The 13,922-nt window shown below is 41.1% G+C and overlaps 2 protein-coding genes across 2 annotated transcripts in view; both read right to left on the bottom strand.

The window, feature by feature from the left end:
* Positions 1–1,673: 1,673 nt before the first annotated feature.
* LOC308287177 (T-complex protein 11-like protein 1) lies at positions 1,674–9,088 on the bottom strand (the record flags this gene model as incomplete). The annotated part of the gene is made up of 9 exons (XM_080728295.1): positions 1,674–1,906; positions 2,697–2,869; positions 4,061–4,242; positions 5,318–5,508; positions 5,699–5,835; positions 6,840–7,063; positions 7,690–7,810; positions 7,903–8,035; positions 9,007–9,088. 9 exons carry the CDS (start codon positions 9,086–9,088, stop codon positions 1,674–1,676), a joined length of 1,476 nt encoding a protein of 491 aa, XP_080584421.1.
* A 1,750-nt stretch (positions 9,089–10,838) lies between these two features.
* The window catches only part of phc2b (polyhomeotic homolog 2b), a 61,612-nt gene continuing 58,528 nt past the window's right edge, over positions 10,839–13,922 (bottom strand). The window contains exons 14-15 of the mRNA XM_080728534.1: positions 13,262–13,613; positions 10,839–12,534 (exon numbers count right to left, since the gene is read on the bottom strand). Of these exons, the coding sequence (XP_080584660.1) occupies positions 12,380–12,534; positions 13,262–13,613 (507 nt within the window). The 3' untranslated portion in view covers positions 10,839–12,379. The remainder of the gene's footprint in view (positions 12,535–13,261; positions 13,614–13,922) is intronic.

The following is a 13,922-nucleotide window of genomic DNA, read 5'->3' as shown; positions in this document are numbered from 1 at the left end:
TAGTACAACGGAGCATAAATTTACCATAACCCTGGTTAAACTTTTGACAGATAGGAGGTTATTTAATCCACTTCATTTATGAAGCAGAGATGCAGATAACAACAAGAAAGCTAAAAGAAAACAATTATATTCTATTTCATATATTTGGATTATGAACTCAATATAAGCAGGATGTTCCTAATGTTTTGTACACCCAGTGAATAACATTGTAAATTCTGTCTCTAAGACAAACAGTATATTTGCTGACCTCATCCATGATTTCATTTAGAGGTTTTTTGGTTAAATATGCCATTTCTGTAAGCATTCCGTTCCTGTATGTACGCTAATTACAAAAGCTTTCAATAAAAGCCACAAAGGGAAAAGAAAAAGAAACACAGAGGGACTGAAAACACATCTGCAAATAGAAAACAGCACGGAAAATGTTCTTCAAATGAAGAACCCGTTTTACTTTTTCAGAATGTAGAGCGCAAGAACTCATCTTAAAGCTGCAGGTTGCTGCTTTGCTTTTGTTTACATCCATAATTAAACACAGCGTGTTGCGCACTTGTAGCTCTTATGTAACATTTACGCTCCCACATTATTTGAATTGCAACTTCAAGGGTGTGGGTTGTAAAAGCTACATAATGGAGTACACTTCAAAGCTGCACAATGGCCCCGGCGACCTTTGCTGCGTGTCACTCCCCTTCTCTCTGTCCCCATTTCCTGTCAGTCTACTAAGATCTATCAATAAAGGTAAAAAGCCGAAAAACATAATCTTAAAACGAAAAAAAGAAAGAAAGAAAAAAAAAAGAAGAGGCTGCACAATGACCCACATTATGTTCTTTATGGGCCACTTGTTGTCTTCTTAATTAACAATGTATTTTGTGGAGTTTGCCTTTGAGTATGGCATCCCAGTATTGAGATTAAAGCTCAAGTGTTGTATTTACATGCTAGTTAACATCATTTGCAAAATGTTGTTGTTTTTTTCTCCACAATATTTTCACCATTAAAAAAAGGAAAAGCTATATACACTGATTTTATGATTGATAACAAAACATAAACCCAAATGTCTTTTAAAGGCTGGTATATAAATGAATTATTCAGTTTACAAATGATAATGCATTTTCTGACTGGCCATATTTAAGATTTTAGATCAAATAAAGAACTTTAGATGCCAGCTTATGAAGGTGGACCTATTAGGTGATCTACAGCAGTGGTTCTCAACCTGTGGGTCGGGACCCCCAGCGGGTCACCAAATTATTTTGGGGGGTCCCCAGATGATTAACGTTATGTGCAACATTGTTTTCTGTCTCAACAGTAAACAAACCAACATAAAGTTTAAGTGTATAGAGTACTATAGACTAGACTAGAGGGTAATGTATATGCACATTTCTAAAGTGACAATTTAAGGACTTTTAAGACCTTTGATGACTAAAATGAGAAATTACACATTGGCCAATTTGTCAAATATTAGAGGCAGAAATTGTGAAAATAGCCAATCTACATGCTCACAAGCATGTAGATCTGCTATTTTCACAATAGGACTTGTAAAAACAAATTGTAATGCCACAACTATTCCAACTCCAAGTAGTGCTCGTAAGGGTGGGGGGTCCCCAGTTCAAATATGATTATTTGGGGGCGTCGCGGCCTGAAAAGGTTGAGAACCACTTATCTATGGGTTGATTGAGCTGAGCCTAGCGCGAGTCATCCCCCGCCTCCGCCTCTCCCGGTGGGAACAGGATGGTCCTGAGGATGGGGGCGTAGAAGGGGCCGAAGACAGAGCGGTTGAAGTGGACCAGTTGCCCGAAGGCCGCCCCCAGCTGGGCCAGCTCTGCGCTCAGCAGCCGCAGGCAGGCAGGCGGTTCTGGAGTCCTTTTAGTGGTTCCACCCTGCAGCGTGGCCTGGAGGTAGCCCTGTACTCTCTCTCCTGCAGGGGGTATAGTGGAGAGAGCCCAGAGAGCAGGAGTCAAACAAAGATGTCAGCAGCACACATTCATTAACTAAGGACCAAAGCTATGTAGGGCAGGCGTATACAGTACAGACTAGCACTGTTTCCCAAACAGTGGGTCGAGTAGTTTTCATTTTCCTAGGTTTTGTGTTTAATTATTATTTCAAAAGAAATTCCAGACAATTGAAAAATTACTTTTAAGAGGTAGTGAAAGTCGCAGATCTGCAAGCTAACAACGTGTCACTCCCGAGGAGACATGATATTTCTCATTTGGAACCACAGAGCAGTGGTTCATGTCAAGGAACCCCATATTGAAGGGTATTTGACCATAGCACGGACCCCCATCTGATGATATTTTAGGCCAGCGACCCCCATGAAAGATTTGTGTAAAAAAAAAAGAAAAAAAAAGAAAAGAAAAAACTATTTTTCAAGATAAAAACAGCAGATCTACAAGCTTGCATTGTGACCGTTGCAAGCTTGTACGTAGATCTGCTATTTTCAATATCCAATGTATAAAATAGAGTTGAAGTGGTTAAACAGATTTTATGCTATATTAACTAATTTAGCTCAGGACCCCATGGAAACCCCTCAAGGACCACTGGGGTTCCCCGGACCCCACTTTGAGAATATAAAGAACACATAGTACCCTCGAGAATTAAATAACAGCTATACATACCGCTATAAATTGTTATATAGGCTTATTACAGAATTAAGGAGTTCTGGCCTTACGTATGTGTTTGGCATTCCCACTCTTCAGCTGAGAACTGACCTATAAGTGAGCGAACAGGACTATTGGTCTTCCACAGGTCTGATATCTGCCCTCTCAGTAAATCCTGGTGGTCCTGAGGCAGTTGTGCTCCTCCATGGGTGGTCAGTGCCTCCTTCACCTGTGCCAGTACTTGCTCTGAGAGTCCCAGCAGTGCCCCCTTCAGGTCAAAGTCCCTGTAGCCAGAGAGAGCCATTAGGTAAGGTCAGGGTATGTTTTTCACCCTGCTTGATCATACGTCTTTGGGCTGTAAATATTATCTGTACACTGTTCGGTCTTAAATAAAATCAATGATTTAAAACACTATACAACAAAACCAATAAATACCCTCCCCTGTTGCTCTACATTTTCCTGCAAGGGGTTTAAAACGTGTTTATGCCAAATCAATCAAAAATCAATCAACGTTATGGTTTGACCCCCACATTTACCTTAATTGGACCATCGACTCCCCATTACAAATTAGTCTTTATATGAAAGGATGTTTGGGTTTAAATTAAATTGTACAAATGTCTTAAATGCAATGATAAATAGATGGTGAAATTAGACTTGTTGCTCATACATTTTTTGTATTCTTTTGTATTTGTCATGTGATCAGTGACATCATGAAGATGTACATCTTAATGATGTCACTGATCACATGACCCCACAATCAATCCTCCAGTTCTAGGCAACACAGAAGGGGGGACGTTTTTCTTATTTCAACACAACAACTCTAAGGAATATTAATGACATGCGATTCTAGCCTAAATAATTAATACCCTTATGCAAGGTGAAGCTGTGTTTTATTTCCTATTCCTTTACATTATGATTGTTTTCAATCCCAAATACAATGCTTTAACTGTTATTATTGGCTCCTTTCATGCATCATCAAAAATCACAGTATGCGTTTTCACAGCAGGGAAATTTGCAAAATGTTTCGGATGCCAAAACTCCCGGCACACAAAATAAGTGGCTGTTTTCACATGCCGTGAATTAAAAAATGTACGTAACTTTTGAAAAAATAATCCAGAACTTTGGCTCTGTTTAAACAGGGCTGTAGTTCAAAGTTGAAAATGAGTGGTATTCCCCTTTAAGTGAATTAAACTATAGTGGAATTAAACTGGGTGGGAACCCCTGGGGGTCCACGGCCTATGACAGTACCTAGGTCTTAAATCACAAGCTGTTGTTCCGCATTATCATCATATAAGTCATGATGTAGCTTCTCCTGATCTGGAAGGAATGAGGGTAGCCCAATCCACTCACATACGTTACCATAGGTAACCTGCCATAATGGATCCTGTCCCCTGTCCCTTCCAGAGCTTTCCATTGCCATACATTACCTGTCCCCAGTGACAGCCACTGCACACATCAACACGTTCTCTTCTTACCTGTTGTGACAGCCCTCCAGCAGGGCAACGGTGGTCTGCTTGAGTTTACCTACAAACCCCTGCAGAGAAAAGAGCGCTCCGCCGCAGTGAGTGCTGGTCAGCAGTAGCACTGCAGCCTCCAGGACCAGCCTATTGACGGTCTGTCCCAGGGTGTCCAAGCGAGCCCGATCCATCAGCAAGGTCTGTAATGGGACCGTAAATTATAGATAAATGTTTATAACCATGTATGACAATGTATAACAATGTTATGATGTATTATAAGTGCTGGTCACAATGCATTATAAGCTCAGTGGAACAGGACATAACTACCTTAACTTAGTTATAAAGTGTATTTGTTTTAAGTTATGCATAACTATAAACATTTATAATGAGTGTTATAATTCATTATTAATGTGATTATAATGCACTAAAGATCCAACCTTTAAGTAAAGTGTTACCTTACCTAGTAGTTCCACTGAGTTTATGGCCAACACTTATACATTATATTATTAAAAGTTATGATACTTCATAAACCTTGTACAGTTGTAAAAAAAAAGTGCATAATTATAAACATTTATATTTATAGTGCTATGAAGCATTATAAGTGCATTTTAATGCATTAACAAGTGATAAAATGCCATGTAAGTGCATCATAATGCATTATAAATGTGGTTATAACACATTATAGACCCGACACTTAATATAAAGGCTTACTGAAACGAGTTCAGTTTCTGCAGATAGAACAGAGAGAATCAAGTCTTTGGTTAATTGGTTGAAGCACAAGTTAATATTACACTGGGTTTGAGCCATTGCAGATAGTACAGTATATAACTACAACTACATATCTGGTCGACCGGCTCTCTGGATAAAATAGCACTCGGTCTCCGCCAGATATTTACAGCACCTCCTGTACTGCTTGTAGGGGTGTCGCACCAAATTCTGGGCCCTGGGTACTTTAACTATTGAAAAATGTGTTTGTTTTTAAAACCTATGTTTCTATGTCAGTGGTTTTCATTAAGGACACCCAAGATGTTATCTATTTGGCCACGGACTCCCATCTCAAAATATTTAGTTCCAGGGACCTCCCCCCAGAAGCTAAATTTTAGTTACAAATGTTCCCTTACAAAATACATATATTCAAAGATTTGCACAAATTTTCACGACATTTAAAAAATAGCAGAGCACTGGACCCTAGTAACTCAGTCCCACTTTTCCCCCCCTTGTGACGCCCCTGCCTTCTGTACTGCTTGTGCCTGTGAATGAAAAGCCACAACTAACCTCAGGATACCTCTGGTCCTGTGGATCCCAGCGGAGAAGGCGCAGGTAGGCCCGGGAGAGGACTGCAGTGGGGCTGACTGGACCAGGCTGGCTGGGAACATTGGTCTCTGGACCAGAAGCAATAGGAGATCTGGCAACCGATGCCTCTTGGGCTGCCGTCTGCAGCCAAGCAGTGGTATTATCCAGAGAGGCTACAGAGACACATAGTCAATCAAATCAGCACTAAAGGGGAATTTGTCTTAATAACATTGGCATAATTTGGCAGAGAACATAATAAAACAAACGCTCAACCATCATCCACAATGGGGGAGGGGGCGATAGTTATTAAAGCCACATAGACTTTTCTTTAAAATGGATATTTATAAAACCGGGATACCTCACCTGGCTGCTTGTCCAGAATCTGCTGGAATTTGGCTCTCTCGTACTGAACAGCCTGCTGGAGAAGATGAGGCCTCAGGCTCTGGACAGTGAAGTTTACCATATCAGTCTTCATCAGCCCCAGGACACAGAATATTTCCCTGAGTGAAAGGTGACAAAAAGGGCCAAATGTGTCTTGTTATCACTGATTAGACCGATATTAATGAACTATGCTCACATTTAGATTGTGTGCATTTTATCAAGCTCTATGTAAAAACAGTCTCATCACCCATGCCAGGTGTGAAATGCTTCACAAGACATCTTCTACAGATGAAAATGACTAAGTTAATTAAGTGCTAATAGGTAATTAAGCTGACATGTTTTGGATTATCTAATCAAAATTTCCCTCCATGACACCATGGTAATTGTCGAGGTGACAGTGCCATTTCTTGTTACTTAAACGGCTGTTAAACCCCAGCTCCAGCTGGGCATGCTGATTGAGGAGTTCTCCTATTCCACAAGGGAACGTTATTGGTAGATTACAGTAAATCCTCAAAAAACTCCTCCTTGCCTTCCCCTCTGACCAAAACCCCAGAGCCTGTCCCATTCATTGGCCGATATTGGCCATATTGCCCTTTATTCAGCGATATGAAAATTCTTATAGAAGATTATGCAGAAACAAAATGCTTGGTATAATTTTGATATTGTTTTTTTATTTTTTATTTGTATAATGACTGACTCAATTCCTCAATTCCATAAAGTGTACTGATGTAATTTTGTACAATTAAAAAATGTTACGCTTCTATTACTATTACTTGTCTTGTGTGTGTGGGTGGGCCCCAAAAATCCAGTATCGGTCAGAAATCTCCACCAACAGTGCTAATATGTCCAAGGACTTCTAAATGCAAGGTAGTTGCTGAAACAGTGACTATTGACACCTACTGCTTTGGAAACCAATCCTGACACTGCCCCAATATGAATACTGCCCTACAGTCTTGGGATTAATTCTGCAATGCAGTTTTTTTTTTTTTTTTTTTTCATTTTCAGAGCAATGGTCAGATCTTTCCTCATCTGTTAGTCTGGCATTACTAACTTCCCCTAAATTGTTCTTAGCGAGATTCAGGGTTCTTATGACCCTCAGCTGGTTAGTTCTCAGAAATCTCACCTGAAGAGCTCCACAGGGTCAGCACTGAGCTCCCTCAGTGCCCTGATCTCTGGGTCCCTGACTGGAGCACACAAGGAACCCATGGTGTTGATGATGTATGCCGCCAGTCTGCGGAGATCCAGTGCACCGTGATCAGCTTCCTGACGGATCAGTTCCAGGTCCAGAACCTCGTCCAGCTGAGACCTCAGTCTCACGTGGCCCGGTAAGAGCAGAGACTGCAGTATCTATTGTAAATCATGAGACCGCATTCAATGTTAATGGACTAGCATAGAATAGAAACATTACCGTCCACACAAAGACATGACCTTAGTAACGTCATTGTTAAAAGAATAAGAAAGACGCAACAGTAAACAGGCAGATACTGCAGGGTCAAAATGGTTCTGTTTCCTGTTGTTTTTGTGGTTCTTCTGGAGGTGCTGATGTGTTGACACTACCACCTGGACCGTACCTGCACCACTACAGTACTATCATGCTAGATCAGGGACCTTCAACAGGGGGTCCCCAGAGTTACTACAGGGGGGCCGCCAAATCTTTGGGTAATTTGTGGTAGGATCATGTTTTTTACATTAACCACTTGAACCCCCTATTCTGACTTCTGATTCTATTTTTGGCAAAGAGGTTTGTAGAGGGAAAATAAGTATTTGACGGTTCAAGTGGTTAAATACACCTTACTCCAACATGATGACAGTGCTGTCAATCATGTCTAAGCTGTCTAAGAAATCTATTAACATAATCTGCAACACAATTTTATACAATATGTAATGGCCCTAGTGGGGGTCCCTGCTTCATCTCTCTCAGTTAAGGGGTCCTTGGCCTGAAAACATTGAAGACCCCTGTGTTAGATACTCACAGTCTTGACCTCCTGGAGCAGAATGATGGCATGGTTATAGTCTGCAGGAATGCTGGATAGCTGCTCTCTGAGACAGTCCCAAAATGCACGGTGCACTATCTCTGAGATTCTTCCTTCCAGACTATAGAAGGAGCAAACGACACCATTTAGAATAAATTAATTGTATAAAAATGACGAGGAAGTTAAAAACGTGTGGTTAGTGGTTTATCTTGCCCGTCTTTTGGAGGGTTGTTGGGTTTGAAGTGGAAGTCCCTGTTCACCACTATCTCGTGTGCAAGACTCATGTTGGAAACACAGTTCTCCAGTTGTATCATATCTGATAAAGAGGCACTTTGAGGTGGGCTACCTTCAGAGAGGACAGACACAGAATTCTTTTTACTGAACTTGAGCTTCTGAGTATAAGCAGGTAACACACACGCACGCGCACGCACGCACGCACGCACGCACGCACGCACGCACGCACGCACGCACGCACGCACGCACGCACGCACGCACGCACGCACGCACACACACACACACACACACACACACACACACACACACACACACACACACACACACACACACACACACACACACACACACACACACACACACACACAAATCTGCAGAGGCCCTCAATTCAAAGGTTTATATCAGTGATCATCAATATGTAAATATGCAGACACATGTGTCCTGGCAAGACTTGGTCTTCTCTGTGGCAAATTTTTGATTTTCTTTTTACACACCATAATAATATTTTGATTATAAGGCCCAATTACTGAATGTCAGTCTCTATTTCTTCAGAATATGACACTGATTTATTCTAGTATAGTGGTTCTCAAATGTTTTATTTGCAAGGACCCTCTTAACTCTGAGAGTGTTCAACTCTCTCAAAGTTACAGACCTGTCACTTGGCTGTTATCGTGGTCATTCTGTCCACACATTTTGTGTGTGTGTCCTGTCCACCACAAGCCAACATGCCGATGACCCCTGGTTTATATAACTGAGGTAATAGCCGATCTACATGCTCACAGCGCATGTAGATCGGCTATTTTCACAATTTCTGCCACTAAAATTTGACAATTTGGCCAATGTTTAATTTGTCAATTTAAAGGTATTAAAAAAGTCCTTAAATTGTCACTTTAGAAATGTGCAGATACCCTCTATAGTCTATACACTTAAACGTTATCTTGGTTTGTTTACTGTTGAGTGAGAAAACAATGTTGCACATTAATCATCTGGGGACCCCCAAAATATTTTGGGGACCCCTGGGGGTCCCGACCCACAGGTTGAGAACCACTGCGATATGACACCATTATGATAGATCTGTTTTACCTGTTGGAGAGTCAAGTTTCTCCAGATGTGGCACGGCAGTGGGCGTGTCTTCGACAGCCTCGTCGTGTGTGTTATTTGGCATCCCCGCAAGATGAGACATTTAAATGCTGTAAAACCTGACAATTATAACACATAAAACAAATAACTTATCATTTATAACAATATTGGAAATTAACAATATATTACATATTGTAGATGCACTTACTTACGTTACGTAGGTACGGGTACCTGCTGCTGCTGTTATTTTTCAAAGGTTTTGGTCATGCGAATTTACCAAGTAGTGCCACCTAAGTAGTAGCTATTAAAAACGATCCAATAATGTCAATTGTCAATGCTTCTACACCACACACCGTTGCTTGCTTGCATACCGTACCTAATACCTGGCTGTCAGTTACAGTAGCCTACTTACTGTGTATGTTAACGTCAGCGCTCAAGTTTAAAAGAGGACCAAACCATTACACTTCTGTGAAGGGGCGCGGACTTTTAAAATCGTAGATTTGTTAACTAGTTATCTAACTCGATTTAATTACATCTCTATTTCTAAATGTGACATGGCGGATGTGAACGCGTATGGCGTTTTTTAAACTGTACCAGTGGTAACCTATTCCTGTTTCATTCAGAATCAGAAAGCATGGTGTGCATTGACGTGGTATGGTCCATACTCAAATCAAAACATAACAAAACGTAACAGTGGGCCGGGCGTCACCGGCAACAGTACAGTAGCCTACCCTACCACACTTTTGTTATTTTTCTTTTTGTAATCTAAGCGTCTTTCATTAGACTAGAATTCGAGCTGGGCCAATAACCAGCTCCTTTCGGAACGGAACCTCTCCCTCCGCTATAGGTCGAGGTTCTGAAAGGAGATATTTTTAAAAACAGCGATGAAAAACACTCGCCATGGATCGCACGACGGTCGTCTGTCACGCCCGTCATGGATGAACTTCAACCTGGTCTTTATACGTTCTCCCTTTTTGGCCCTTACATCTACACAAACGTTCATATTCGAAATATAAAGGGCTTAACCCATGGCTATGGATGTGACAATATTTTACGGGCCCTCAGAAGTACACATATCCTCCGTATTGTTCAATAAAAAACATTTTTATCCGATCGGTGGCCATTTTCCACGTGCTTTCAGCTGCGTGACCCTATTGGTTGGGGGGTGTATTGCACTCTGATACATTTACAACTTTATCAGAGAATGGACACCAATCGGATTAAAATGCTTTTTATTGAACAATATGGAAGAAACAGGTAATAAAAAACAGGCGGCCGGAAAATATTTTAACATCCATGGCCATAGGGCAAGTACTTTATATTTCAAATAAGCACGTTTATGTGACGTACAGGTCAAAAAAGGAGAAAATGCAAACACCTGGCTGAAGTTGATCCATGACTTGTCATGTGTCATGTTTTAGGGCTAGGTCGGACAAACGCTCAATAGCCTATACTGTTTACAAAAAGCGGTGTTGTTGTCACGGGCATCGTCTTTGAGGTCCCAGTGTTGCAGGATAATAGGAACACTGTGGACTGATGCAGACAGTGTGATAATAACGGTCAACACAACGGGAAGGTTCCTTGTTCCTCTGGCAACCAGGAGGGACTGACTGACTGTGACTGAGGGAGACCAGACACGAGACCTACCAGTCATCATAATAGATTTTCATTTGAGAGCCTGTACTGGTCTGGAATAGCTGCTTTTGTAACCTAACCTATTAATAAGTATTTAGATTTTATTGTTGGTTATTCTAAACGATTCTAAACGTGCAAATCAGTCATTCTCCCTCACACACACACACACGAAAGACAAAATCGTGAATTTGATAATTTTATCACTGAAAATGTTGAGTAACAAATCATTTCTTTGATAAATACAGTAATTTGACAGAGCATTGTCTCATAAAAAACTCATCACAGCCACAAAACTTTTTTTTCTCAATAAAAAAAAACTTTCCTTGAGTCATCATATTTACACAATTGCATAATTCAAAATAAACATTAATAGCATTAAAAAAGATAACTTAAAGCAAAGGAAATGGCATATAATTCCTCACAGGTAGTCTTGTCAGACTCACAATTAACAGTCTTTTTTCCCCTCCCAATAGTATGTACAGACCTCTGACTATATAAACCAGTACAGATGCAACCAACCTCTGGGAGACAGGTTCTTATTGATCTCCAGATCTAGCTCTAGGTAGTGTGCAGAAAGAAAAGGATAAAATCAATGACTACTTAAGTGCTAAAAGTGGTACTGTGAGTATCAACCCACCAGAGTGCTTAGGGTAACTTTATGCGTCTTCCATCACTGTGAAATTGGGATTGGCTATAAATAAGTTATGCATTTTGGTAAATAAATTGAGGGAAAGGGACGGGGGGAAAAGGAAAACAAAAAAATAAATCAATGTCAAAAGAAGCTGCCTCAACCATTTCTGGTGCTTTGCTTGACGGTGGAATATGGGGAAACGAAGCAAAAATAACCATCTATTGAAGAATGGTAACATACAGACCTTTTTCTGTCCCCAAACACCAACACAAATAGTCTTACACACTCTCCCTCTTAAGTACACACATTAATGACATGAAAAAACAGCCCAAAACTAACATGTATAATAATAATAATAATAATAAATGCAATCAAATATGCAAGTCATTCAGATGTACCCACATTTCATGTCATCATGAATGTATTTTTTGCAGCTATCCACCTGTCCTAGACACTCCAGAGAACACAAGAAAAGGATCCGTGCCCTTTGACATAACATGTACTTATACTTTAATGCTGCGTTCACACTGGCAGATACAAAAGCACAAAGAGGAAACAAAGCTAGACAAGCAAATATTTAGGTTTGTATCTTTGAAGTTGAAACCAGCTCAACTTTATGTAGCCTTGTAGCTGTTGGCGCTTTTGTAGCAGCTACACACGTTTAATGTGTCTTTGTATCTTGATGTCGCTGGCTTAAGTAGAAAAAGAATGGTATCCTGTATCTTTGTAGCTACTACTGTGAACGCAGCAGCATAAGGCAGTTAAGTATTTTTTTGGACTGTTGTTTTGTTGTACCTTCTGTCACTTGCATATGCCTGTGTGCGCTGTGTCCAATAGCCTGCCAAAGAAACTGATCTAAAAGGTGGGGTGAGCATAAGATCCAAGTGCAGAGGTAAGGTGGTCATCAGTGCTGTGGTGATGGGCTTCTCTCACTGTCATACACTCTCTCCCACACACACACACACACACACACACACACACACACACACACACACACACACACACACACACACACACACACACACACACACACACACACACACACACACACACACACACACACACACACACACACACACACACACACACACACACACAGTTCCTCCCTGGCTAAGAGTCTTTGAGCATGTTGATGCGTGCAAAGATCTTGAGTGCAGGTCCCAGTTTAATGTTCATGGCGCTCATGAGGTGGTCCTCCTTTAACAAGAGCAATGCCTGTCCGTCTATCTCCTGGGAGCGGAACTCATCAGCTATCTCCTGGCAACCTGGTATGGAGAAAGGAAAAGTCAATAAATCGATGGAGTTTCCATCACTACCCGAATATCAAAGTTATATAAGCCAGCACTTTTTTTTGGGGTATGTTTCAACTAATGTGTTTTGTCAAGTCTGTGTGTGTAAGACGTTGTAGCATAATATTACTCTCCTCTCATCAAAAAACTTGAAAATGAACCTAAATTAAAGCCATAACCCTTAACCAATTTAGATGGTTTCACTATTTTGTTTAGCCTGTTATTTGTATTTGTATGTGTGCGCGCAGGTGTTTATTATTGAATGACTATAAATTGTTTTATATCCACAAGTTTCCAATGTCCCATCGTGCATTGCGCAGAAGGCGTGCGGCATTTCCGGTATCGCAGTGATCTACAAGCTCACAGCGGTTGCATCTGCGACGTGAGCTTGTATGTCTGCTGTTAACCAGATGTGTCCCACAGATAATTCTACAGTAAATCCTGGCGGAAACAGGTGGATAATTATATAAAATATTCAAATGTATTCAAAAATAATAATCATAAAGCATTGAAATTTGAATGGGATTTATAGAGGAAAACTGACATCACTAGTGCGTATATCCTGTTTATCGTGAGCATAATTTGACAAATGTTTTTAATGTGCCATGATCAAAACATTTCCGTTTTAGGACAATAAAAGCCTTGAACCAGAACCTGAACTTGGTTTTTAAGTATACAGGAAGCCACGATTCACAACACTGACCTGGTAAAGAGCGGATGAAATCGTAAACTTCTTCCACGTTCCACTTGGTGGGGTCGTTCCGTGGGAAGTGCTGGGAGAGACTAGGCACATCTCTGGTAACACTGCCACTCACACCCGCACAGCCATCCTGGTCAGACGCCCTGCTTGGCTGCCGGTGAACAGGTACCTGCACTGAAGCTAGCGCCGGGGCCGGAGCCGTGGGCCCTGAGCTGGCTGCTGACAGGGGAGAAGGTGGCTCCTCATAGCTGGACATGTCTGAACATGGGCTGGACTCCCCTTGACTGGGCTGTGAGGGCTGAGGGGAAGACACAGAGCCTCCCCCCTGGTTCTGCTGTACCGAGGGAGTCAGTTTCTGGAACATACCATCAAGACCAGCAAGAGAGACAGAGGGCAAGTCAGCCATGATGTAGCAATAAGATAAGCTAAAAGAAATTCAGGTGTCATAGCAGTAACAGCAGAATGACTGCTGTTGACTAGTGATTTTGACATTATTGTCAAGCTCATTAGAATTGACAGTGCACTTAAAATGCCAAACAATCTGCATAATCCTATTGATTAAAAATAGTTAATCTATGAAAAGCTGTTTGCTGTTGTTGAAAAGAGCTTGAAAAGAGCTTATGACATAATAAAACTATGATGTACTCCACTCAAAACTGTAGAG

The sequence above is a fragment of the Nannobrachium achirus genome (genome assembly GCF_963921795.1).
Source record: "Nannobrachium achirus genome assembly, chromosome: 6".
Classification (NCBI taxonomy): Eukaryota; Metazoa; Chordata; class Actinopteri; order Myctophiformes; family Myctophidae; genus Nannobrachium; species Nannobrachium achirus.
This window is presented reverse-complemented; position numbering and strand designations above follow the sequence as displayed.